Source organism: Phascolarctos cinereus, unplaced genomic scaffold, assembly GCF_003287225.1.
Source record: "Phascolarctos cinereus isolate Bilbo 61053 unplaced genomic scaffold, phaCin_HiC Scaffold_726;HRSCAF=1367, whole genome shotgun sequence".
Lineage (NCBI taxonomy): Eukaryota > Metazoa > Chordata > Mammalia > Diprotodontia > Phascolarctidae > Phascolarctos > Phascolarctos cinereus.
The window spans coordinates 405,033,117-405,061,024 of record NW_027556098.1 but is presented as its reverse complement, the minus strand read 5'-3'; the positions used below and the strand labels follow the sequence as shown (position 1 = coordinate 405,061,024).

The 27,908-nt window shown below is 51.6% G+C and overlaps 1 protein-coding gene across 7 annotated transcripts in view; it reads right to left on the bottom strand.

Moving 5' to 3' along the window:
* ACAP3 (ArfGAP with coiled-coil, ankyrin repeat and PH domains 3) overlaps positions 1-22,196 on the bottom strand; it is a 63,261-nt gene extending 41,065 nt beyond the window's left edge. For 3 of the 7 annotated variants that reach the window (XM_020976457.2, XM_020976474.2, XM_020976483.2), the window contains exons 1-3: positions 21,986-22,193; positions 3,340-3,397; positions 1,131-1,250 (exon numbers count right to left, since the gene is read on the bottom strand). In XM_020976457.2, the coding sequence (XP_020832116.1) occupies positions 1,131-1,250; positions 3,340-3,397; positions 21,986-22,032 (225 nt within the window). In that variant the 5' untranslated portion in view covers positions 22,033-22,193. Of the gene's footprint in view, positions 1-1,130; positions 1,251-3,339; positions 3,398-7,913; positions 7,976-21,985 lie in introns of those variants that run through there. The other 4 variants (XM_020976437.2, XM_020976446.2, XM_020976490.2 and 1 more) reach the window with 3 other exon arrangements.
* Positions 22,197-27,908: the final 5,712 nt, after the last annotated feature.

The following is a 27,908-nucleotide window of genomic DNA, read 5'->3' as shown; positions in this document are numbered from 1 at the left end:
GCTAAAGTTGTTCATTATTTCATCACTTAACCTTTCAGCACATCCAAACAATTCTCTAAGACCATATAAAGGGGCGGCCATTCTGTATGGCTGATCCACACTCCCACCCCAGGAAAAGAGGTCCCTTACCCAGGAAAATTCACAAGTGTGAACCAAAATAACCCAGATAATTATTATGGCAATTGAGTTCTATCTTTCTGTTTGATGGAGTTCAACTAGAAACAATCCCAGGACAAGTCACTATTACTGTTAATCCCATTCATCTCCTCCTCCTCCTCTCCTTCCTTTCATGTAATAGAATCCAGATAGAAATAGTCTTGGGACAAATTACTATCGTGCTACTATTCTTTCATGTTTAACATTTTGCAAGTGGCACAGGTGGGTAAAATGATTGCCTTTTGTAATTGAATAAAAGTACTGAGACTTTTCAGGAGGATCACTGGGAGCCTCCCTGGGACATCTTTGGGGCAGCATCTTATTAGGGATGTCAGAGATCAGACCTGTGATTTCACTGGTCCAGGCAACTCCCAAGTGAGGAAATACCCTCTGCCAATGAAGACTGGCCCCACCTCCAGCCTTCGACAGCTGCTTAAGGAACATGAGCTTGGACAGACTTTGGGAGATGGCAGGGCTTGGCTTGTTATGGTCCACGGGGTCACAGTCAGACAAGACCGAATGACACAACCATAGCACTGAGAAACCAAGTCCTTTGCCCAGGGTCCCACAGCCAGGAAGCGCCAGAAGGGGCGCGAGAAACCAGGCAATCTGGGCTACGGGGCTGCCTCTTTCCGTCTGCTCCCACATCATGCCAGTGGCAGTGGGCACCACCAGGTCCTTCGCAAGTTGTGATATTCCCGAAACCTTCCCGGGCACAGAGAGTCCACCAATTAGGGGTCTGTGAATCTCTTCTCTGAAGGTTTCTCTGCGAGCCTTTGTGGTTGAGGCTGATCCTACCAAACCAAGCATCTACCCCCAAGGGCAGGAAGACCCTCTCTTCTACTCTAGAGCTGTGGACACCACCTTCCCATCCCCACCCCAATTCTCTGCCAACAGGCCTGGCTGGTGGCCTACTCTGGGAGTAGGCTTCTGTGCCCCCTGCCCCGGCCCACCCTCACGTCAACCCCCCTTACCGAGACCACCTCATCGTTGCGGCACTGCTGGGACAGGTCCCGGACCCCGCTGACAAAGTGTTTGTTGGTGGTGATGTAGACTTTGCCAGCCTCGATCATCCCACTACAGAGTTTGACCAGCTGCACGGGACAAAGGGGGAGGCACAGAGCGCAGAGTGAGACGTCTGCTCCCTGCTGGTCTCCCCAGGAGTGGAGGACGGCCCCACCTGGGATGGACACCCTCAGGCCCCAGTGGTTCCCTCCCTGGCCAAAGAAGCACAGGGTTCCAGACCAAGGCCATCCAGCCCAACCCCCTTATTTTACTGCCCAACATCACAGAATCATAACTCCAAAGCTGGAAGGCACCTCAGGCCATCTGGCTCAAGACCCATTTTTTTTAAGGCAATTGGGGTTAAGTGACTTGCCCAAGGTCACACAGCTAGTAAGTGTCAAGTGTCTGAGGCCAGATTTGAACTCAAGTCCTCCTGACTTCAGGGCTGGTGCTCTGAGCCACCTCACTGTCCCAGTTTCCTCATTTTTAAAGTGAAATGGAGAAGGAAATGGCAAACCATTCTGGTATCTTTGCTGAGAAATGGGGTCACGAAGAGTAAGACATGACCGAAACAAGTGCACATTATTATTATCACGTAATTTGTCCAAGGTGACGTGGGTAATTAGCAGATAGGGGATTTAAACTTAGATCCTCAGCTCTAGCAGAACCAGAAGCACTGTAACTCAGGTCTGAAGCCCTGCAATGGTGCTCACCATCTAAGCCGGGCAGGAGGGGGTTTGGCAGAGGGACACAGACAGTGCCTCTCCTTTTCCGGCATAGACACCAGGGACATGCCAAGTGGGAGCAGGCGAGGGGTGCAGGTAGGAAGCCTCTGTGCCCGTCCCCTCCCCCCCCATCTCGGAGTTCTTCCTCTCCTCTCCCTGGGCACTGATCCAGCGTCTTCCCTCCTGACCTCCCTCTAAAACCATCGGTCAAGAAACTGAGCTTTTGAGAAAGGTGGAAGCCTCCAAGCCAGCCGATACTGGGGACACATTTCAGACAAAGCCATCCAGACAGAAAAGGGTGGAGGCGAGGTCAGGACTCTCAGGGCCAGGAGCCAGAGAGATCTCTAGGAAGGCAAGGGAAGTGACTCCAACATCGGTACAGGATGACCGAAGCCCAGTGGAGGCAGTTAGGCAAGGCCCATTCTCAGCCAGGGCCCCTGGGAGGGTGCCTGGGAAAGCCCAGCCTCCGAGGCCAGTCCTGGATAGGACTGAAGATCCTATCACACTAGGCAGAGGAGCCCACCAGGGTCAGACCAGGAGCCCGAGAGCTTTACAAACCCTCGGCAGAGCAAACAGAACTGGACACCCAGGACCCAAATGTCAATAGCAAAGAAACGGAGTTTAAGGACAGCCAACAGTAACTGGACAGCTTTTGGGTGTCCCATGGAGACAATCAGCTCTACCCTGCCCCCTCTGGAAAGCATCCCCTTGACCTCAAACACCCCCAGGCTGTTTGCCAGGACTCTTCTTCATAAGAGGTACCTCCCAGGTGCCTTAGAGTCCAATACCCTCATTTTACAAATGAGGAAACTGAGACACGTGAAAATTAAGTAACCTGCCCAGAGTCACAAAGCTACTAAGTAGCAGACACACAATTTGAACTCAGGTCTTCCTGCATCTAAGGCCAGAACTCCAGCTACCACCCCAAGCTAGCTCCTGACTTTCTGGGCTTACTCTTCATCCTGTACGTTTCTTCTCCCTTTCCCATCTTTCCCTTACCCTCCCCCCCTCCCAAGTCTGACCAAGGCAGGAAGCTGTGAGATATACCAGCTGCTGCTCAGCATGGGGGCCTGGAGAGAATCATGACACATGGTCACAGCAGCCCAGGCTACTCACGCACAGGCAAGAGCACACTCATGCACTTCCCTCCCTCATGCACATGTTGGGTGCCAGAATTCTCCCCACAAAGACTAAGGTGAACAGGACCCCTTCCCTGAGGGGGGAAGTTGAAGGGGTCCCTCCCAGGTTCACATAGCCATACCTTGTCCCCCAGCATTCCCCCCTCCCCTCCCTCATCTACTCAAGTCACAGGCAGGACCCAATTCCCAACTCCCTCTTCCAGCTCCATGCCCAATCCCTATTCCCCGGCGTTGGAGACAGAGCCCCCCCCCATCCACATGGGCTCCTCTCCTGCAGCCATGGGAAGGGATGGGAGATAGGGGAGGTCTCTCACCTTGTCCAGTTTCGCCTCTATCTCCACCACATCTGTTTCCACCTCATCTATGGTTGCCCTAGGAAGACAAGGACCAACACTGTGAGAAGGCAAAGGTCAGAGAATGGACATGAGAAAAGGCTCGTGGTGGGGGGAGGGGAGAGGCTCTTCCCTCCCCAGATGTGGCCAGATGTGTGAGGCCAACAGGCAGATGCCCCAGGGGATAAGGGGAGCAAGGGTCAGAAGGGAAGAGGCTCTTCGGGACCAGCCTAGTGCCACCCCCCCAACCCCCGCCCCGCCACCCCCTCCCCCCCAGCAGCCAGGTGACGTCCCACCTCCATCCACTGCTCACTCTCTGCCCTGTCTGCCTCAGCCCCCAGGAGGCACATAGTGAACCCAACAAGGTTGCTGACCTCCCGGGCTCCAACCCTCCAGATCGATCTATCTCCTGACCTCCTCCCTCCACCCACATACATACTCTGGCCCCAAGTCATGCCTCAAAACCTCCTCCCTGCACATGCAAGGACAGCCTTCCTTCCCATGAAGAGGCAAGGTACAGGCTCACAGAGTGGACAGACCCTCCCCAACTGCAGGAGCCCAGAGAGAAGGCCACACTAGCTTTGACAGAAAACAGCTTCTAGGTTACTCTCAATTAACCCCAAATTGGAGAAGGCCCGCTAGGGCATCTATCTGTTAGTGTCTCTGGCTGGCCATCGGCCTCCCTTCCGGGCAGTCTGCTCATCACGAGATGATGCTTTGTTTGTATCTCCAGCTCTTTCTCTCCTTCCTGGTTTCCATCTAGCTTGGTTTTCTGTTCCCTGAGGGGTGTGGTGGGACTGAGCAGGGAGGCTACAGCTGAAGGTAAAGTTAGAAGGCTGAGATGGAGCACCAGCCAGGGAGCCAAGAAAACAGAGAAGATCTCCCTGAGGTGGCCGCACTGGGAGGACAGAGCAAGAGTTCAGAAGCTGAGGTGAAGGTCCTGGGGATGGGGGGGTGGCAGATACTATTTCATTCTTATATCCATTTATACACACACATATATATGTACACACAGGCACAAAATACACATATTATATATTATATATTATATGTATTATATATCTATAATTATATTATCTACTATATTATGTATCTATATATTTATATATTATATATCTATAATTACATAAGATATTATCTATAAGATATATAAAACATATATAAATACATAGTAAAACCATATATAAATATAGATTAAAACCTCATATATAATTAATACATAACAAAATATTACACGTAATATTTTATATATTTACATATTATATATTCATATAAATTTATATTATGTTATATATTATATATATTTTATTTTTTTATTTTTTTATTTTTTTATTTTCTATCCCCAGCCATCAGCTTTGCCTGACACAGGGTAGGTACTTAATGTTTGTCAAATGGATAATTAATTAGGAAATATTGGGGGAGGGGGCATTGGTTATACAGGATTCCAGTCTCCAGGAGAGCCTAAAGGGAAAGGATCAGTGGTACAGGGAAAGGAGAGGAGTGGATAGATTGACAGCTGGATATTCCTGAAGCTACTTTGATGTAAGGGGTAAAGGTGGGAGAAGCTCTGGGCTGCAGCCAGGTCACCCGCCAAATGGGTCCAAATGCACAGGGGCATGGGAGGGGGCAAGGATCATGATGCTGGGGCCACAACATCCCTCTTCCTTGGGCAGCCCTGCAGCCCCCACCCACAGTGGCCAGAGAAGCCACACCCAATAAGCCGGTCCTCTGGCCCCAGCACCGGTTCTGAATGAGGGCAGCTGCATGTCCAGGTTCCAAACTCCCATGGCCTCAATGCCAGGAGGGCCCCACCACATCGCTATGCATGGGGAGGGGGGGGCGTCAAACGTGTTTGCAAACATTCCCTGCCTCTTCCATCCTTCCCAAGAGAGTCTAATCCTTCTCAGCCTGCCCAGGGATTCCCAGAGAGCTGGGAGAGTTAGGTGGGGGAGCTCAAAGCAGGGTCCTGGGAGAAGGAGCAGTTCTCAGGGAGCAGGGGGGAGGAGAAGGGCTGCAGGAGAGGGGTTGATGCTCTTGGGCACTCACAGAGATTCATACACGCTCACACACACAAGCACATACTTTGGGCTCCCCGGCCTTCCCTCCCACTGTGATTCCCACTCCGGCCTCCAAGCTTAACTAGGTCAGAAGCAGCCTGAGGCTGAAAGGAGGGGCCCAGCCCCCAAATGACCTGCCCGCTGCTTGCAAGAAGCAAAGGGGGGGCTGGGAGTGAGGGGGGGAGCCAGCCAACTGGGCCGGGCCAGAAGCCTTCTCTATGCAGAGAGACATTGTGGTACAGTGGAAAGAGCATCGGCCCAGAGTCAAAGAAGCTGGTTTTGAATCCCAACTATGTGACCTTGGCTAAGTCATGGACCCTCACTTTCCTGCTCTGTAAAATTGAGAGGTTAGACTAGATGACCTCTAAGGTACCTTTCAGTTCCAGATTGAAGATTTTAGAATCCCCAACACAAACACCCCGAGGCCTTACCTGGTTCCCCTCCCCCCCCATGCCTACCCTCTGAAATCACCTCCCTTTTCATGCTACATGAACATAGTTATTCCTATTTCTTCCCCATTAGAATGTCCATCCCTTGAGGGCAGGGACTGACTTTGCCTTTCTATGTATTCTTAATGCCTGGCACACAGTTGGTGCTTAATACATGCTCACTGACTGATACATAGAATGCAGGTTGTAGGCTTTGTATACCATATCCTGCCCCTCCTCTCCTCTATGCACTAATCCACTGACACCCCACAGATACAAGGGACAGAGTCAGCCCCAGCTCAGGGGCTCCTGGGCAGAATCAGGCATTCTTCTTCTTTGGAAGGTAGCACCCAATTGAGGATCGGGATGATGGTCCTGAGGAAGGCCTTCTAACAAGACTGTGGGGGAGGGGATCAAGATGACCCCCAGAGACCCTCCCTCCTCATACAGCAAGGTCTGGGACTCTTGCCCATCCTTCATTTTGAGGAGGATCAGTGCCATCATGGGGGATGTCTTGACTTGCTGGTGAATTAAGCTGTCCAGGAAACAAGACTCAAGTTATAGGGCCATGACTCTAGCGATCCCAGAGGCCATCTAATCCAACCCATTTTACAGATGAGGAAATGGAAGTCTGAGGTTGTATCTGGCAGGGCTGGAATTTGAACCTAGGACCTCTGACTCCAAGTGGAGGGTCTTCCCACTGAGGGAAGGGGCGGTTTCATCTATGTCTTCATATCCTCAGTGCCTGGCATATGTTTACTCATTTTCAGTCATGTCTGATTCTCCATCACCCTACTTGGGGTTTTCTTCACAAAGACACTGAAGTGGTTTGCCATTTCCTTCTCCAGCTCATCTGACAGGTGAGGAAACTGAGGCAAACAGGGCTAAGTCACTTGCCCAAGGTTACACAGCTAGTACATATCTGAAGCTGGATTTGAACTCAGGTCTTCCTGACTCCAAACCTAGTGCTCTACCCATTGCACCACCTAGCTGCCCGACCTAGCACACAGTATGCTCCTAATAGTTGCTTGCTGATTGACTGAATGAAGGTACCAGAGGCTTGCCACCATGGGCTCCCTGGATTGCAAGCCTTTATCCTCAATGCCCAGGCTATGCCCACTGTTCCCCATCCATAGGGTCCCCAGAATCAGTATCCCACAGGCCAGTGTCCCTAAATGCCCTCTCTGCCCAGCCCCTGGTGGCTCCCAAAATAGTCCCAGGGAAAGGAGACAGAGTGCCACCCACCCCAAGGCTCCAGGCCCCCTATTTTTGGGTGGGGGAAACTCATGTTTAATTAGCTGCCTCAATCACTTCCTTTGTGTGAGGTTATTAATACCCAGCTCTGCTCCTGGCTAGGCGGGTGGGCAGGCGGGGTGGGCAGCCCAAGGTTTTGTCTCAGTTTGGAGCCCTGCTCAGAGATTTTTAGAAAATAAAACCTTCTTGACACACCCTGAACCTGGGGTGAAAGAGGGGGTGGAGCAGAGAGGGAGGAACCCTTGAGCCCCACTGGCTCCCTGGGGATGGAGACAGGAACCAAGTGCCTTTGGCTGAGACCCAACTCTGCCCCTGGCGCGTACAGAATTCCACTCCACAGAGAGGCCTGGCTCCCAGGGGGATCCCCTTACAGTCTTCTGGGCATGGGGGGGGGCCTGCTCCTCAATAAAGACAGAACTGAGCCAAGCCTCTCAGATTAAGGGGATCCCTACAGGAAAGATCATTTCTCCCCTCAGACTGTGGGGGTGTCCCTGAGGAGGTTATGTCTCCTCTTTAAAAAGGGGGGTCTGGTAGGGCTGAGGGCAGGTCCCCTATCTCCCCCGCAGATCAACAGACTCTGAAGCCATGGCTATGTCTCCCACTCAGAGCAAGGGGTACCTGCAGACGCCACGTGTGTCCCCTCAATATGAGAGGAGGCCAGGTCTGAGGTCTCCCCATCAGTCTATTGGTTCCTGGAGGCAGGCCATGCCTCTCCCCTCAAACTCCCTCAGGGACCCCAGAACATTAGGTCTTGCCATTTCCTCCCTCATCCTCCCACTCCCTGGGCAGAGCTGGTCCAGGCCACTGCCCCACTGACCTCCATGAGCCACCTTGCCCCTCTCTCTGCCCTGTCCCTGTCCCCGATCACCAACTGGGATGCCCAGGGAGGGGACGACTCCCACCTCCATCTTCCCCTCTGAGTCTGGAACTCTCCCATCCTGGATGGTTCCCGTCCCCGCCCCCATCCCCACCCCACTCCCGCCCCTTCCTGACAGCAAGGGAAGGGTTAATAAATGACGTCACCAGAAAGAGTTGGAGAATCCCCGGAAGGGATAAGGCAGATGGAGCGGGACCACGTGACCCTTCCCCTTTCCCTCCTCCTCCCCCCAATCGGATTTGTGTCCGGGAACAGGAAATAAAGCTGTGATCGTAAACCCCTCCCCCCCACCAATCCCTCCGGAATTAGTGTCTCAGATCCCCGACCCCCCCCCCACAACACAATCCAATTTGCAGTTGGAGCCACCCTCTCTTCCATCTGCTTCCCCAGGGGAGCTCAGCCCTCCGCCTACAAAGGCTCCCCAGTACCCTAGTCCCTCCCCCGCCCTTAGCCGCAAGGGAGGGGGAGACTCGGGGATCAGCTGGGTTTCCATTTTCCCCGCTCTGCCTGGCCCGGAGTAGGGGCCGGGGTACAGCGTCAGTCCGACCAGGACCAACCTGCCTCCGGCACCGAGCCAGATCCCGAGTTCCCCATCCCCCCAACCCTGCCCCTGTGCCCCGTCCTCCAACCCATTGTCAGACCGGGGAGGTGGGGGAAGGGGGGGACGGGTACAGCCTCTGTCCGACCAGGACCAACCTGTCTCCGGGACTGAGCCAGATCCCCATCCCCACCCCTGCCTCCGTGCCTCCTTCTCCAGCGCACTGTCAGCCCCAGGGAGGAGGGGGAGAGGGACTAGCTCCAAATGGGCGAGGGTACAGCCTCAGACCAACCAGGACGAGCGCGGCTGCGGGATGGAGCTAGATCCCCATTCCCCCCTCTATTCCTGTACCCCTCCTCCAGCCCATTGTCTGCCCCAAGAAGGAGAAGGGAGAGAGGGACAGGCTCCGAATGGACAAGAGTCCGGCCTCAGCCCAACCAGCTCTAACTTGTCTCCGGGACAGAGTCAGCGCCCCCTGGCCCACCCCACAACCATCCCCCTCTCAGCGCATTGACAGCCCCGGGGAGGGGGAGGGGGACTGGCTCGGAGCGAGCTAGGGTCCAATCGCAGTCCAGTCAGGACCGACTTGTCTAGAGGATGGAACCAGATCCCCTTCCCCTCACCTAGCCTCCGGCCCCCAGCCTCCAGCCCACTGTTAGCCCCGGGAAGGGGGAGAGGGACAGTGACCGAAGAACGCAGGGGCATCCCCAGCTTTCTTAGAACCCTCACTGTTTATCACTCCATAGGGATGGAGGGGCTGGGGTCTCAGAGGGAGAAAAGTCAAAGTCCCTTGAGCTCCACCCTCATCAGCGCTTGGGATGGAAGAGGGAGAATGGGGAGCAGGGATGTGTATTACTATCCCATCCCCATGTCTCCCCACCCCCAGCAAGGACTGGTCCTAGCTACTTGCAAGGTTACCTGGTTACCAACATTGAGAATGAAGGGGTTTCCAGACCAGGATACAGAGAGAGAGACAAATCTGCATGGGTTAGATGCCCTGGGCCACAGCCCAGAAAGAACAGGATGCTGTACCTGGAGTCAGGAAGACCTTGCCTCAGAGGCTTACTAGCTGTGTGACCCTAAGCAAGTCACTTTGCCAATCTGCCTCAGTTTCCTCCTCTGTAAAAATCGCATCTACCTCACAGGGTTGTTATAAGGCTCAAAAGAGATAACGTAAAGTGTTTTGAGAATCTTAGAACACTATAAATGTGAGATGTTAGCTATTGTTGTAGCTAATAAGGTCAGGACCTCCAGTCAGATCCAACTTCCTGCCTTAAGCCCACTAGCACAAGTGAGGGCAGAGGGATTGAAGCAAGTCCCCTGAGCCCCTGCCCAACAATTTCAGCTCCCCTGAGCTGTTCCTTCTCCGCATCCCCATCCATTATCAGCCCTTGAGAGATGGAAGAACAGACTGCCAGGATCACCAATGATGAAGGAGCCCTTTTCACCTACTTCTCTGGGGATACCAGGAGGTTAAGCTCTTTCCTGGGTCACCAGAGTGTCATCAGAGGACCAGCTTACCCCCCACCCCAGTCCTCCTGAGGTTCTCCAATCATTGATCAAATGAGATGTTTGTAAAGCACTTTACAAACTTTAAAATAAATTAGAAATGCTAGCTTTGATCCTGATGGTGGTGGTAGTGATGGATGGCTAAGGGGCTCCTCCACAGTGGGTCAGTTTCAGAGTCACCAAGCATCCAACAATATGACCTGCTAAAGGGAGGCCAGATCTTGGTCTAAGGGCTTGACCTGCTTGATTACACCCCACACACACCCCAAAGCTGAGGGTCAGCTTCAGAATGACCAGAACACCCTCTTCTGACTCCCCTATCTGCTTTTGGCTACCCCTCTTTGAACCATTCTCATTACTATTCATAGAATCACAGATTTTGAGCTAAAAACAAGTCCAATCCCCTCATTTGATGAGGAAGAAACTCAGGGTACAGTGCCCAGGTAACATATTGGTTAAATTCCTAGGCAGGATTTGAACCCATATCTTCCTTTACAAGTCTAATACCCTTTATACTACACCATGCTCCTCCTCCATTTCCAGACCCAGCCTCAATTCACCTAACTTCCTATTAGCTCAGGAGGAGGATCCTGTCCTTGGACTCCAAGCAGGTGTGTGCTGGACCAGGGAGAGCCCATTGCTAAATTTTCAGTGTGATCATTTATGGATCTAAAATCCTCAAACTATAAATCAGGGATTGGTTTATTCTTTTGTTCATTGTCTAGGCTTAAGAAAGTGATGGAGAAAATGTTAACAATGTGCGTCTTGCATACATTCCCCATCCCCTTCCCATCTGGTTGTTAAACATTTACTATCCCACCCCTGACCCCAGATATTCTCCCAATGGTTTCAGAATGTCCTGTACTACCTCCAAAGTCAGTACCTCTATCCTTAGGGCCCACCCAGGTCCAGGAGAGAGGAAGGAGATGGGATCCTGGGGTTTGGAGCTGAAAGAGATTTTGAACAGAAGTTCTGTCCAACTCACTTATTTTACAGATGAAGACACTGAGGCACAGAGAGTGTGACTTGCCTTGGGTCACACAGTAACTGACAGAGGCAAGGTTTGAACCCAAATTCAGACTCCAAATCTAGAGAATGGAACAATAGGAGAGAGTACTGAATTTTGCAGTCAGGGAACAGGGGTCAAAATCCTGAATAGAGGGAAGGACAGGGAGTCTGGATGACTGAGTCTGAAGCCAGCCTCACACATTTGCCAGTTTTGTGGACTCGGGCAATTCACTTTAACCCTCTCTTAAACTCAGTTTCCTCATCTGTAAAATAAGGACAATGATAGCACCCACCTCACAGGGCTGTTGTGAAGATCAAATGAGTTAACAGATGTAAAGCATTCTGTTAATACTATCATTATCATCCCACCTTTGTTACTTATTACCTCTGTGACTTTAAACATCTTCCACTCTCCAGGCCTCAGTTTACTCATTTGTAAAATAAGGAAAGTCAACTCATCTCCTAACAGAACTGATGGATTTAAAATGCAGAGACATATTTTTGGGCATGGCTAATGTGGGAATTTATTTTGCCCGACTATACAGCTATACAGGACTTGGGTTTTTGTTGTCCTTTTGGTTTTTTGTTTTGTTTTGTTTTTAAGTTTGCTCACTTATGGGGGAAGGGGAAGGACAAATTAATTTCAAAAATACTTGTTACTTGAAAAATTAAAATGAACTATTTTTATTGTTATTGTTCATAAGGAAGCTTGGATTTTGTGATTCTTTTTTTTTTTTATTTTTTAGGCAATTGGGGTTAAGTGACTTGCCCAGGGTCACACAGCTAGTAAGTGTCAGGTGTTTGGTCCAAGGCCGGATTTGAACTCAGGTCCTCCCGACTTCAGGGCCGGTGCTCTATCCACTGTGCCACCTAGCTGCCCCTGGATTTTATGATTCTTAAGATGCCTCCCGCCAAAGATCTATGATCCCGTGAAGACCAGGGCATTTCTTCAGCCCTCACGGTGTGCCAGTCGCTGTGCTAAGCACAGGGATTGTCGTGGTTTGTCCTTCATTCTCGAAGAGGATCATGATGTCAGGGAGGTGATGCCATGACGTGCAAGTGAATTGGGTTTAAGTGAGGGAAGGAAATGAAAAGCAACCATAGGGTGCCCTGCCCTCAGAAAGCTTACAGCTCTGCAAACATATTAAACAGGATAACTAGATGGCCAGAGAGCCTGGCGGAGATCCCCAGACGCGAACTCAGAAGTCATCTGGTTCAGTCCATATCTGGACCCTTTTGTGCTAAGACACATGGTCACTGAACCTCCACACATGGAGACCTCCAGAGAGAAGGAGCCCCCCACCTCCCCTGCCACCCCTGCAGCTCATTCCACCTCTAGGGGTTCTAAACAGTGGGAAGTTTTCTCCTTCCGGCAAGCCCGAACCTTCTCCTATAACTCTGGCCAGTGCTCAGTTTTACCCTTCGAGGCCAATCCCTCTTTCCCATGCTAGCCCCTCCAATACCTGAATGTCTCTCCTCTCCACACAGCTTGCCTGAGGTCTCGACACATGTTAAGTGGCACTCCCAGCTCTTCAGCTGCCATTGATTTTGCCTTATACCATGGCTGCCCGATGCCACCTGTCATTCCCAGGCTTCGCCTCCTGGAGGGGCCCTCCCAGCTCAGCAGCCTCAGGAAATCCCCTCCACTTCTCTCCCCTGGCTTTTGTCTCCTTCCTGCATCCTGGGCTTTGTCCCATGAGTCTTTGTCTGGAACACACTCTAGCCAGCTCTTAAGGTGGGCTCCAGCTCTTAGAATGGGTCAGCCTTCATGTACCAGGTCTCCCAAGGGTCTGCACCAGGTGGTCGACTCACTTGAAATGTCCAGCATCAGCTGCTACTTCCCAAGAAGGGGCAGCCAGCTTAGACCCTCGAACTCAGCCCTATGGGACGGAGTGAAGGCTCCTCCTCTCCCAGTCTTCTTTGTCCCCAGACTCCAGTAAGCTTTCTGTTCCTAAAAACCTATCCTAACCCTTTCCTTCCTGCAGCCCAGATGCCACACACTCCCAAAGCCTTCCCTGATCCCTCCCAGAAGCCACTCAGTGGTTTCCATTTTACCGAGGAAAAAAACAGAGGCATGGAGAAATGAACTACCTTACCCAGGGTCACACAGGCAGAAATTTAGGAACATAATTCTAGAGCTAGAAGGGACTTTGGGGGCCGTTGAGTCCAGCCCCCTCATTTACAGAAGAGGAAACTGAGGCAAGAGCAGCAAAGCCACTTACTGTGTGAGTGGCTGATAGGATCTAAACTCAGGTCTCCCTGACTCCAAGCCCAAGAATCTATCCAGTAGCTTAGATCCCAGAACATCTTCAGAGAAATTTCACAGAACCATGGATATAAAATTGAAAAGGCCATTGAAGGAACCCCATCCAACCACTTCATTTTTAAAAGGAGGAGATGGACGAGTTGGGTGATTCGCCCCAGGTCATCCAGTGAGGCTAGGCGGGGTCCAAGGTGGGATCTGAATCCAGCCCTTACTGAGCCCAAGTCTAGAGCTGAGGCCACTAGCTTGTGATATCTCTTGTACAGAACAAGTCCTTGGGGAAAGTTGAGCCCCCCCCCATCCCTTTGGGTCATTGTGGGCTCAGGCTCAGGTAGTGAGCTGGATCGAGGTCATGGGATGTTCTCCGTGTTATCTCTGGGATCATCTGAGGTCACTGGGCCACTGAGGACATGAGGGAGGCAGGCGATAATGTAGGTGACAGGGGAACGTGAGGTCCAGATCACACCTAGGTGACATCCTGGTGACACCCACCTTAGAAGCCTCCAGGTGGCCTGGGGGGAGATACTACAGCCCTCAGGCTGGAGTCACTCCTTCACTCTCATTGCCTCCTCCTTTGCAGGGCAGTCAAAGCAAGCCCTCTACCAGCTTTTCCAGGCTTATCTCTTAGCTCTTCCATATTCTCTGCTCTCCATTCATTCCTTTTCTCCCCAGCAGACTCAGAACCTCTCCTCACACTTCCTTAGACCAGAATATCATTTCTTTATTCTCCTGACCTGCTGAATTTCCACTCAACTCAGGTCACCTCCTCCAGAGAGCCTTCCCTGTTCTTTCCACTAGAAATTTCATGCAGCATTTTGTTTGATAAGTGCCCCACCCCCCACCCCATATAGTGTGGAGTCAGGAAGACCTGGGTTCAAAATCTCACCTCTGACATAGCCTAGCTGTGTGACCCAGGGTAAGTCACTAAACCCTTTGGTGACGCAGGTCACTCGATGAGACTATAAGAGACAGAAAGGATGTTCAAGAGCTCCCACAGGAATGAGATCATAGGTTCAGTCAAATAAAAATGTACTCAACAGCAAGCTATCTGTGTATGGTGCCTCATATCTCTCCTAGACTCTGAGCTTCATGGAGAAGACGGGATCAAAGAAGAGAAGATGAATCAAAGCTGGAAGGGATGTCAGAGACCCTTTTATCCAGATCCCTCATCTTAGAGATGAGGAAACTGAGGCTCAGAGAATTGAAATCACTTGTTTAGTCACAGAAAAGCCAGACAGGATTCCAACCCAAGATCCTCTTATGCCAGAAGCTCTCTTTGGGCAGCTAGGTGGTGAAGTAAATCGAGTGTGGGGCTTAGAAGAAGAGCCGAGGTCAAATCCAACCTCGGACACTTCTCAGTTTCATGACTCTGAGCAAGTCACTTAACCTTAGACTCTACTACTCACTTTCCTCATCAGTAAAATGGGGATTTCCAAAAAATAGAACCTAGCTGGCACAAAGCAGGTACCGTGACTGATCACATCACAGGGTTGTCGTGAGGATTACATGAGATTAATGCATGTCAAGGAGCGAGCCCTGTGACGGAGGGGACCCAGCTGCTTACTTCAGGGGGAGTACCTCAAAAGTGCTTCCCCTCTCTGGAAGCAGCCCAGCAGGCAGGAACCAGGGGTTCACCCTCCACCCACCTGCCTCCCTATGGACCCCACCCTCGCACCTCTCAAATCCACATTATCATTACTACAGAGAAGGGTGTGGCTGACTATGACTGCTCTTTTCAGAATCCAAGAAATGACTCTGCACATAGTATGTATTTAAGAAATGCCTCATCCCTCCACATCATCAGAAGGTCTCCCCTCCCTTCCGCCTCCACAGAAGTGCAAGCTCCCTGAGGACAGGACTGTTTGATTTCTGTCTTGGTGTTCCTAGTACCCCTCCCCGCCAGGCACGGAGTGAAGCCTTCCTAAGTGCTGGCTGAACTGAACCGAGGGAGAGCAGAGAGCAGACCTTCTCCAGACTTAGTGTTCTCCCCCCATAGTGCTTAGGTCCTTTAACAGGTCCTTTAACAAATATTCTTTGCAAGAATGAGTGAGTAAGGGGCAGCTAGGTGGATAGAGCACTGGCCCTGGAGTCAGGAGGACCTGAGTTCAAATCTGGCCTCAGACACATAACACTTCACTAGCTGTGTGACTCTGGGCAAGTCACTTAACCCCAATTGCCCCCCCCCAAAATAAATAAATAAATAAAATTTAACTAGATTAATTTTTAAAAAAAGAATGAATGAGTGAGACATGCTGAGGAAAGGCTGCCTTAACCAATCAAGCAAAGAGAATTCAGTCTAATGAGGGAGACAACAGGGGTGTGTGTGTGTGTGTGTGTGTGTGTGTGTGTGTGTGTGTAATATATAATATATACACATAACACATACATATGTATACATAATATAATATATCATGTTATAGATAGTTATATACATATATGTAATATATGTTGTATACAATACATACATGAATAAATAAATAGGCAATATAATGTGCTAGATACACTTTGATATGTTATATACATATTGCATAATAATATATGCTGTATACAATAATACATGCATGAGTATATATAAATAGGCAATATGATGTGTTATGTACATGTGTTTATATATGTGTGACATATAACACACATGCACACATGTAATACAATAAATCACACACATGTGTTATCTATTGTCATATAATATTGCATACATGCACTATAATATACACACGCATGTGTTTTTTTGCATATTATATACATATGTGCGTGTATATCATATATGCATGTGGTATGTGTGCTTGTGTGTTAAATAGTATATGCATATGTGTATGTGTTATATAATAAGTGATGCATGTGTTCATAGGTCATATATCACATGTATCACATACAAGTATAAACACAAATGTAAGATCGTAGGAGCATAGATGAAGGGCTGGGCAGACCTCAGAAGACTAGGCCAATCCCCTCTTATATAGGTGACGAATTAAAGCAAACAGAGGTTAAGTGACTTGCCCAGGTTCACATAGCTATTAAAGCAAGTGTCTAAGACTGGATTTGAACTCGGGTCTTCCCGATTCCAAGGCCAAGGATCTTTACAAAACACGTATAAAGCAGATCTAAGATCGGATCACTGAAGCCTCCTTTAGCCCTGAGAATCCTCCTATCCCCAGAGGCGCACACAGCGCTAGTTAGCAAGCTCAGGCTGTAAGAAGGCTCTTCCCCCAGCCTGCTGCTTTTCTCAGCTGGCTTTCTCCCCCATTAAAATTTCTTGACCCGGGTAACAGAATGTTGGAGCTGGGGGGGGGGGCTTTGGGGCCCAACTAATCCACCCTCCTCGTTTCCTAGAGGCAGCTCAGAGGGGTTAAGTAATTTGTCCAGGGTCAGGCCAGTTCATTACTGCCTCCTGGATGAAATGGCAAGTCCTCAGCCTGGCATTTCAAACCCTCCCCAATCTGGCTCCCACCTACCCTTCCAGGCTTCTCTCAGCTAACTCCCCTTCATGCACTCTCGGATCCTGTCAAACCAGCCTCCGGGTATGCGGGCACGTGTGCGGGCTGTTCCTGGGACACGTTCCCAGGCCGTGGAATTCCATCATCTTCTTCTCGGACCTGGCACAAATGGTGCCCCGCGTCTGGAGCGCTCTCTAGCCTCACCTCCGGCACAGAGAGTCCCATCTTTCCTTTGAGCAGCCCAGGAGCCCCCTCCTGCCTGAGGCCTTCCCCATTCCCCACCTACCCACCCCTGTCACTGCCAGCTCCCTTTGGAAAGCACTTGTATTTACTTGTAAGTATTTGCTGATCTGCCTACCTGGGGTATCCCCCGTAGAATGTAAGCTCCCTGAGGGCAGGGGCTGGGTCACTTTTGTCCTTGTATTCCTAACACCTAACTCAGTGCCCAGCACATTGTTGTTGTTCGGTCATATTTGACTAAGGGTTTTCTTGGCAAAGATACCGGAATGGTTTGCCATCTCCTTTGCCAGTAGATTAGGCAAAGAGAGGTGAAGTGACTTGCCCATTGTCACACAGTTAGTAAGTATCTGGGATTAGACTTGAACTCAGGTCTTCCCGACTCCAGGCCCAGTGTTCTATCTACCTCACTGCCTCACCTGACAGAAGGAGGTAAAGTAAACAGTTTGGTGCCCAAAGTGGCATACCCACTTACTGGCTGTGTGGCCCTCAACAAGCCACTTAACCTCAATGACTTTTAAGGAATCTCTTCCAGTTCTAAATTTGATTCCCTTCCAAACTGGAGGAGTGCTGGGATCCAGGACCCTCCAACCTCCCCAGTGGAAACCGGCAGGAAAGGAAGCCATTGGTGGAAGGAGCTCAGCCCGGAGTAATCTCACCCAGCTTCTGACATCTGCCAGAAACTAGCAGGTTCCTCGGTTCTCTGGTCGTCAATTGGAGTTAGAAGAGACCCATCCTGTCACAGAAGCCTGTGATTACCGAGTCTTAGGAGTCAGCTGGTCCAAGCCTTTCCATTTCCAACAGTGGAAGTGACTTGCCCAGGATCACAACTAGTAAGTGGTGAAGTCAGGATTTGAACCCAGGTCTTCCTGACCCCAGATCAGGCTTGCCCTATCCACTAAGCCAAGCTTCAGACCATCAGAGCCATCGAGTTCAACCCTCCCATTTTACAGATGAGAAAACTGAAGCCCAGAGAGGTAGTGACCTGCTGAATAAGGCAGTGTCAGGATTTGAATCCGGGTCCTCTGACTCTCGACTCCGCACCCCTTCTACAGCCCCCCCCCCATAGCTTCTCAGATTGTCTGTGTTGGGGCAGTGGACACAGGTCAAGGCTTGAGCAAACAAGAGGTGTGAAGCGGGTGGGGAGGCAAGGGAGAAGCAGAGAACTGGAGGAAGGAGCAGAAAAAGGTCCCTTTGAGCCCCAGGGACTGAAGAGCAAGCAGGGCTGCTTGGAGAGTGTGGCTAGGGCAGCCAGAGCCTGGACATCAGGGTCAGGGATGGGTCTCCTTTGCATGGGAAGAACCACAAGGAAATCGTCCCTTGTTATCGTATTACTGTTCTTACTAACGCTCCTCTAGTTCCCAATGTCTAAGGCCAATGCCTCCTGTTACGTCTCCAGCCTGTTCTAATGCTTTGCAAGAGAATCCTTGCGGAGGCCTAGCCTCGATCCCTCCTGTTGCAACCCCAGCCTCCTTCCTCTAGTTCCCAAGCAACTGGGGCCAGCAAAGACGAAGAACATCTGCTCCCGGCTCCCAGCTCCTCCCTGCTCCCAGGGATCCCACAATGGGAGGGGGCAGGGCAGAGGCAGACAAGGCTCCCCCAAGCTCAAAGGCATGGTGATCCCGATTCCTATGAGCAGACACCCACTGACCACATCCTCTCCACTCTCCACCTCCCCCCCTAACGCTGGCTCCTCTCTGCCCACAGATTTCTCCCCCAATCCGTCTGCCCCCCGCATTAGCTCGCGTTACTGTAGCTAGTTCCCCCAACGTGCCACATCCTCAGCCCTCAGACACCTTCCTGGCAGGGGCAGAAGTATAGGGGTCTTCCCAATCCTCCCCACTAGCTGAACAAGCCCCCAAGGGGCGCCGCTTCCAGGGCTCAGACCACAACTCCTCCCCTGTAGCCACTGGGTAAGCTTTACTCATTCCTTGGTGGGTGTGGCAAGGACCCCTCCTCCCCCCACCACCATTGCAAGACAGACCATAGACAGTGAATGATGTCTCCAGAGGGGACTCCCAGATCCTCTGACTAACTCTTTCCCTGCTAAGTGTTGGGGCTTACAGACCCCTCTCCCCATCCTGATTGAGGAAAAGAGAATCAGAGAAGGAGGGCATGTCACACAGCAAAGTTGGCTCAAGAATCTAGACTCCAACTCAGGAGAAGTGGGCTACAGTATACATGGGGGCGGGAAGAATATGGTGTGGGTAGAATATGAGGTTAAGGACACACACCAGTCTGGAATCTAAATCTAGCACGATTCTCCAAGTGCCCAGGACGAACTCTGTGCATCTTAGTAGGGAGAGAGGTACCCCAAGGGCCCTCCCCCAAGGCTGCTCTCAGAAACAGGTAGTGCCAGGTCAGGCAGGCATGCCTGAGCAGGGAGGAGACTAGAGCAAAGGTGTGTGGGGGGGGGAGAAAGCTTCTCAGTTTCCCATTCCGTAGCACTAGAGCCACGGAGACAGACCACAGTGATAGGAACCCCATAAATCCCAAAGCTCCTAGGATGGGGATGGAGGCTGATGACAGCAGAAGAAATAAGGATGGGGTGGGGAAAAATTTGCTGCTAAACCTGAATTCTGATTAGCCTCAGGTTTGCAAACCCTCTGAGAAATGGGAAGAGCTGAGTAGTAAAGAAAGGCAATCCCTAAAATTCAGCACCATCTCCTGGTCCTTTCTCCTCTAGCCTTCGGACAGGACCAGCAGTGAGACCCCACCTCAGCGACCAAGACCAGTCCCCACCCTACGGCCAGGATGGGGGTGGGAGGGGTCAGGAAGGGGTGGTCCAGCTCTGGGGACATTCCAGAGGAATCCCTCTTCCCTCCCCCTCCAGAGAAACAGGCAGACAGGACAGGAGGGAGTGCTGCAAACCACCCAGACCAAGCAGGAACGATTCCCAGAAAGGGAAGGAAGACAAGGTGAAAGGTGTTCTCATCCCCACTGACTAGAAGCGGATTTTTCTTCCTGAGAAACCAAGACTCCTCCTCCCCATAATCCTTCTCCTGCACTGATGCTCACACTTTCTCCACTCATCCCCCATCTTTACCCATAGCTCTCTCCACCTTCCAAACCTTTAAAGACTGACTACTCCTAGTCACCTAGTACTGCCTCCCCCACATGCACCTTGACCCCAACCCCCCACCTTTGCCCTCCTCCACTGTCCAGTCTGGGAGATATCCTCAGTTCTGCTCCACTAGTTTCTTCTGCCTTTAATTTCTTTTCGGGCCCCTGAATGCTCGGGTCCCCAGGACAGTCATGGGAAGAAGAGAGAGCAGGAGGGAGGGAGGTAGGAAAGGAGGAAGGGAGGGCCTAAGCTAAGGAAGGGGCTGCTGTCTTTGTCTCCTGGACCAGTTATGGAAAGCGTATGGAGTCACAGGCCTGAGTCCTTTCAGAGAAACAGGGCACATAGACCCACTCATCCCCATCCATACATGTTTATACAAACACAAGTTCGTATGAATGTGCATATGCATGCGAACATACATGCATGTGTGTAGATATACATGCATGCACATGACTATACATGCCTTGCACACACATGCACGTTGTGGTACCAAGTGTCTGTGCACAGGTGCGCATGTATGCACACGTGTGTGCAAAGTACACACACCAGCAGTGCTGCTGGGTGAGGTCCTGCCTTGGCAGCTTGGTGAGGTCTTTGGCCAGCTTTCCTGCCTGGTCCCTCAGCTGCCTCTGAGGCTGGGGGCACTTCTTCAGCATTTCCCTATTGAGTAGACATTTCCTAGTAGAGCTCGAACCAACAGGGAAATCGGGGGCACTGCCCATCCTGCCAGGCAGCCTCAGGGGCACACAAATAGACCAAGTGTGGAGGATGGGCAGACAGGGAGCCAGGGGTGGAGAGACGGACAATCGACAGTTACGTCCAGGGAGGCAGCCAGAGCCCAGTGAACAGGGGACCTCAAACCTTCTGTCCCTTTCTCTGTGGGACAATTGTTATCTGGAAAGGTCCCTTTGTTCCGTTGGGAAGGGCTGTGGGACTGGGGTTGCAAGGATTGAACAGGGGGAGTCTATTAGGGGAGCCTGAAACTGAAATAGAAGCCCCTTCTCTGCCACCCGACTTGGCCTTTCCAACGACCTTCCAAAGGGACTGAGACCCTGGATGCAGGGGGTGGGGGAGGGGAGGGGCTGTCAGTATAAAGCCTCCTGCTCACATAAAGACCCTCCCTCTGCTCTCTTGCTTTCCTTTTCTTCCAGCAAAGATAGGGGGTTCTCTCATGGGGGCATCTTCCAGAGGAACAGACCCAGGCCCTCAAACCTATGTCTGTTTTGGGGGCCTGGGGTGCCCCCTAAGGCATGCCCTGCAACTAGCCCCTTGCCCCTCCAGAGAGCTCAGAGGAAACCCAAACCACGCCGGGACCAGAAGAGCACTCAGGGCCTGGAAGGAGCTGCGGGCCCTGGAGAGAGGGGGGTGGTTAGGAAGACGGGGGCCAAAAGCTCCAGAGTCTGTCAGTGACACGCCCCACGTGGAACCTGGACAGGAAGGGGAGGGAGGCTGGTTGTGGGAGCTCCAGGCAGTGTGCGCCTTTGTGTGTGTGTGTGTGTGTGTGTGTGTGTGTGTGTGTGTGTGTGCCTCCGTCTGCCTCCATCTCCGGGTGTGTGGGTCTCTTGTCTCTCTTTATGTCTCTGTCTCTCTCTGTCTGTGCTTCGGAGGCGAGGCAGTTCTCTCTCTCTCTCTCTCTCTCTCTCTCTCTCTCTCTCTCTGGGCGTGTCTCTCTCTCTCTAGGTCTTTGCACCTCTGGTTCTCTCTCCCGGAGTGTGTATCTCTGTCTCTGGGTTTGGGTTCCTGCCTTCGTCTTCTCTGGACCTGTCTCTCTCTGGGTGGGTGTCCCCTCTGCCTCTCTGTCTCTGGGTGTGTCTCGGTCCCTCCTGCCTTTGCCCGCGTCTTCCTCGGTCTCTGCCCGTGTCTCCCGGTCCCTGCCTCGCTCCGTCTCTAGGGGCGCGCGGAGTCCCGATGTCCCAGGGCTCCCCGATCGCGGCCGGCCCCGGGTCCGAGGAGTCTCACCTGAATCGGGGCGAATCCTTAATACACTCCTCGAACTCCACCGTCATTTCTGCGGCTCCGCCCGCGGCCCGGGCTCTCAGAGGGGAAGCGCCCGTGCCATGGCCACCCCTGCCCGCCCCGGCCGGGCTGCGCTGCGCTCCGCCTGCTCCCGTCGGCTCCACTCGTTAGCCAGCCAGCCCGCTCGGGCTGGGGAATGAGGCCGCTGCAGCGCCCGCCCCGGCCCGCCCAGCCGGGCCTGTCACCGCGCAGGGAGCGTCGCCAAAGTCCTGCCGCCGCCGCCGCCGCCGCCGCGCCCCCTTCACCCGTAAGCCCCTCCCCGGGCACCGGCTTGTCATTTACATCTGCCTGGCCTTTGTCCGGCGCCTCTGGCTCCTCCCCCTCTCGGAGGCAGCACCCCCCCCCCCCCCCGATCACTGGGTCTTCCATATAGAGCTGGGAGGGAACCTGTGAGGGTCCTCTAGGGAGACTCTCGCCTTTTACTGGGGAGGAAACTGAGGTCCCCAGGGGTAACGTGACTAGCCTAAGGTCAACCAGTCAGTAAATAGCAGAGTCAGGGCCCACACGCGGGTCTTTCTCTGACCCCCTCACTTTGATGCACCCCAGTGCCGCTGCCCCTTTAACGAAAAGGGATCCCCAAGGTTATGGGCTCCCAAGATGACCCCTGCTCATTGCCTTAACGTTCTCCCGGCTTTCTTCAACTGTGAGGGATGCCTCTGAAATCTCCAACCCTTGGAACCTAGATGGACTAGGCAACCTCTGGGTGGGGCCGAGGTTCTGAGGTTTAGCACCTGTCTCTATTCATAAGAATTGACTAATTGATCTCCAGCCTCCACAATCATCCCTAGTGCCAGAAGGAGGGATCCTTAGACCTAGAATTGGAAGGTCACCTAGTCAGTCAATTAGCATTAAACGCCTACTATATTCCAGGCACTGTGGTGAGCACTGGTCAGTCATAGGATCATAGATTTAAAATTGGAAGTGACCTTTAAGGCCATTTGACCCAACCCCTTCATTTTACAGATGAGGAAACTGAGGCCCAGAAAGGTTAGGGGACTCACCTGAGGTCACATGACTGGTAAAGCTCAGAGGCAGGTTTTGAATCCAGATCTTTTCCCCTAAATCCTGGGCTCCTTCCAGGGTATCTCACTGTTACACAGTACCTCCCACTGCCTGTCAAATATCACTGCCTGAGCACTTAGACACCTAGAACTCCACATGTACAGAAAGGAACTCCTTCCACCCCCCCCAAAAAAAAAGCCCTCTGCACCCCCTCCCAACTCACCTATTTCAATTGATGACTCTCCCAGAAACTGGACAGAAATCTCAGAGTCATCCACACCAGGAGAGACAGAGTGTTATAGTGGGTGGATAAAGTTCAGGGTCTAGAATCAGGAAGACCTGAGTTCAAATCCAGCCTGTTATGTTTGTTTGTTTGGGCAATGGGGGTTAAGTGACTTGCCCAGGGTCACACAGCTAGTGAGTGTTATGTGTCTGAGGCCGCATTTGAACTCAGGTCCTCCTGAATCCAGGTCCAGTGCTCTATCCACTAAGCCACCTCGCTGCCCCCGAGCCTAATGATATTGCTAGCTTACCCTAGGCAAGTCACTTAACCTCTCTGAGCCTCAGTTTCCCCTTCTGTAAAATGGAGTTTAATTCTGACCTCTTAGCTCTAAATTCATTTTCCTATGATCCTGAACACTCTCCCGTTGCCTGAACCCCCACATCGAAGGAGTTTCGAGATTCTGCCTATCTCCAGGATATCTCTGACATTTCTCTCCCTTTCACACACGTAGCCACCCCTTAGGTCAGGCCCTCAGCCCTTCTCTCCTGGCTTACTACATTAGGGACTCCTTGCCTCTAGACTCACACTGATGCCAAAATAATGTTCCAAGGGACTTTACCACTTGCTGTTGCATGACCTTGATCACATTTCCCTTCTCTGGGACTCAGTTTCTTCCTCTGTAAAAGCAGGGGCTTTGGTTTGATGACCTCAGAAGCTCTCTCCAGCTCTAAGTCAGGGTTTATCTAATCAGGTAATTCCCCTTCTCACAATCCTTCCTAAGGATAAAAATAAGCTCTTTGAGGAGCAGCTAGGTGGTGCAGTGAATAGAGCTCTGGCCTTGGCATCAAGAGGACTTGAGTTCAAATCCAGCCTCAGACACTTAACACTTACTAGCTGTGTGACCCTAGGCAAGTCGCTTAACCCCAATCGCCTCACTAAAAAGCAAAATAACAAAACAAAACCACAATGAGCTCTTTGCCTTGACACTGAAGGCCACTCACAGTTTGCCTCAAACCTACCTTCCCAGCCCCATTTCCCATCCCTCCCTCCCCTATCACATACTCCCCAGTCCAACCAGCTACTTCTTGCTCTGCCTCTGCCTGTTCCTCCGTCCCAGAATTCAAATGAGCCCCTTGCCTGGAATGGCATCTCTGCCTCAACATTCTTCTCCTCCTTCAAAGCCTAGATCATGCCCCATCTTCTTTAAGGAGCCTACCAGGACCCTTCCAACAGAAAGCACTCTTCTCTGTGTCAAATTTTTCATGCTCTGTCCCTAGCCTCGCTCTGTCCCTAACCCCATTTGGCCTCAGAGAGACCATGAAGACATGGTGGACAGAAAGCTAGCCTTGGACTCAGGAAGACAAAAACTCAAATCCTGCCACTTTTACTTCTCAGCTGTGTGACCCCAGAAGAGTGACTTCGCCACTCTGTGCCCTGAATGACTTCCTGTGATCTATTATCTAAGAGGAAACTCATTTGACAGTTGAGGAAACTGAGGCACACAGGGTGAAGTGATTTGCCCAGGGTCACACAGCTAGAAAGTGTCTTTGGCTGGATTTGCACTCAGGAAAAATCTTCCTGATTCCAAGTCCAGTGCCCTCTCCACTGTGCCACCTAGCTGCTCATAGGTTGCCCTGTTCAAGGACTCCTATCTTAGTATGGCTCCCTAGAAAGCAGTTAGTTTCTCCAAGGCGGGGACGGGTCTACTGGCTAGCACACTGGAGTTGAAGTCAGGAAGACCTGAGTTCGAATCTCACTTCCAACACTTACCACCTGTGTAACCCCAGGCAAACTACTTCCCCCCCTGGGTTCCAGCTCCTTTATCCATAAATGAAAGAGTTGAATTCGATGACTTCTAAGGGCCTTTCCAGCTCCCAATGAATGATCCGTATGAGTCACTTCAATTCGGTGAGTGTCTATTAACACTTAGTATGCGCAGGGCCCCATGCTGGTATCCCAGCTATGAATGAATGAATGGAAAAGCACTTTATTAGGCTCTTACTATGTGCCCAGCACTGTGCTGAGCCCTGGGGATAAATATACATGGAAGACAGTGCCTGGCCTCTGAGTACAATGCTCCACACAGCTTGCACAATGAATGTTGAATTAAATAGAATTCAGAGGGTGAAAGGAGGGGGCTTGGGGGGCTGAGGTTTATTCAGGGCTCTGATAAAGGCAGCATGGTGAAGTGGATAGAACATGGGAGTTGGCATTGGGAAGCCCTGGGTTCAGCTCCCACCTCAGAAACCTCCTATGATTCTGGACAAACCACTTTGGTCCTCTGAGCCTCAGTTTTCTCACCTGAAAAATGGGGGTGATAATAACACCTACTTCACAGGGGTGTGGTAAGGCTCTACTGAATGTCCAATGCTTCACAAGCCTTAAAGCACTATAGAAATGTAAGCCTTTATTGCCCATTCAGTCAACATTCATTACCCACCTTCTGTGGGGGGGCGGCGGCACCGTGCTGAGCTCTAGGGGAGATGCTGCACTCATAGAAGGATAATAATAATAGTGTCTATAGAGCACTTATTAGAGATATTGCCTTGTTTGGTCCTCACACCTACCTGGGAGGTAGGTGCTGTTATTATCCCCATTCTATGGATGGGGAAACTGAGGCAAACAGAGGGGAAGTGACTGGCCCAGGGTCACACAGCCACTGAGGAACTCCATGACCCCAAGACCAGCACTCTATGCACTTCAGAGACATCCAGCTAGCCACAATAACCAAAGTTTAGTGGCAATCACCTCAGAGAGGAACATCTCTCAGGGCCCCAGGCAGTTAGCTCTCCAAGGCTATATGACTAGCAGAACCCTTAGAAGAGGAACCAGAGTTCCTCCCCTGACCTGTCCTATGAAATCACAGGTCTGGTTAAATACACTGAGAAATAAGCATATCAGAGAGGTGCAAAACCAAGTGTTCTGCCGAGGCCAAAGGAAGATCCTTCCCAAAGGGGGAGGGGCTCAGGGAAGGCTTCTGGGGGCAATGGGCAGGGTGGAGGTTCAGAAAGGAAACCTGGGCAGCTTTAAAGGATCATGGATTTAAAACTGGAAGGGACCTCTCTGCTCAGTTGGGAACCACTATCTCTGACCCCATTTGGGGTTTTCTTGTCAAAGATATTGGAGCAGTTTGCCATTTCCTTCTCCCACTCATTTGACAGATGAAGAAACTGAGGCAAACAGGGTGAAGTGACTTGCCCAGGGTCACATAGCTACTAAAAGTCTGAGGCCAGATTTGAACTCAGGAAGATGAGCCTTCCTGACATCAGACCGGGCACCACCTAAGCAGCCCTCAGAAATCATTGAATCCAACCCCTGCTCACCCTGACCCCCCCAACCATTTTGCTGGCAAAGAAATTGAGGCCCACTGAGGCTAACGAATAGAAGTTCTGCAAGGAAAGGGAGAAAAGTCGTGGAGGTCCAGGATGGGAGGCTTGCCTAGAGATCATGGGACCTTAGAGAGCCCAATTCCCCTCCCCCATTTTGCAGATGAGAAAACTGAGAAACAGAGTTGTGACTTGCCCAGGGTCACACAACTAGTAAGTGTCTGAGTCTGGAGTTGAACCCAGGTCCTTTTGACTCCATGTTTAGTGCTGTTGTCACGAAACCACACTGTCTCATGGTGCCACTGGATCTTTGAGCTCCACAGGAATCAACATGTGACTCGGCTGCCCCCCACCCCCACCCCGCACAGAGCAAGCTAGGGAGAGTTCAGTCTGTGGGACAGTGTAGTGCCTTCACCCTGGTCACAGTTCTTCGAGACACATTACAGTGTCCATTCAGGGGAAGGCAAACAGGACCGGGAAGCACCTTGACTCCATGCAAGAACCTTAAAGGAAATAGGGGTGTTTGGAGAGGGGAGGAGAGGAGAGAGGGCGGTAGAGAGAGGAAAAGAAGGAGAGATGGAGGGGGAAGAGAGAGAGGGAGAGAGAAGAGGAGGGGGAAGAAGAGAGGAGGAGAGGAAGGGAAGAGAGGAGAGGAAACAGAGAGATGAAAGGAAAGAAAGATGGAGGGAGAGAGAGAGGAAGAGAGAAGAGGAAAAGAGGGGGGAGAGGAAAGGAGAGAAGGTAGGGGAGAAGAGGGGAGGGGAAGGGAGAGAAGAGAGAGGAAAGGAGGGAGAGATGGAGGGAGAGAGAAGCAAAAAGGACAGAAGGGGAAGGGAGGGGAGGAGAAAAGGAGTGGGGGAGGACCAGACTTGGTGTCTGTCTTCAAACAGTAGATGGGTTGTTATTTGGACGAGAGATTACCCTGCTTGGAATAATGGGTGGAAGGTTCAGGGAGAAACTTTAGGTTCATGTCGGATCGGGCTGCCTGGGCTGACAGCGAACTCTCCATTGCTGGAGCTCGTCCAGCCCAGGTTGGTTGGTCGATTGCTAGCTTGTGGGGAATCCTGTCCGAGAGAGGTCCTCGGTCAGGTCTGGGTTGGGACACCCAACCTCTGAGGGACCTTCCCTCTGAGGGATTCGGAAGGCTGGAGAGCGAGGCTGGGTTTGGGAGGGCAGGGTGGAGTTTGGCAGGAGAGGTGAATGGAGCGGGAAGGGAGCAGCGGGGAAACGAGCCAGTCAGCGTTCTCCAGTCTGTGGAACGAAGCCAGAGCAGTAACTTGACTTCCGGATTGTTCTCTTTTTAGGTCTCTCTGCT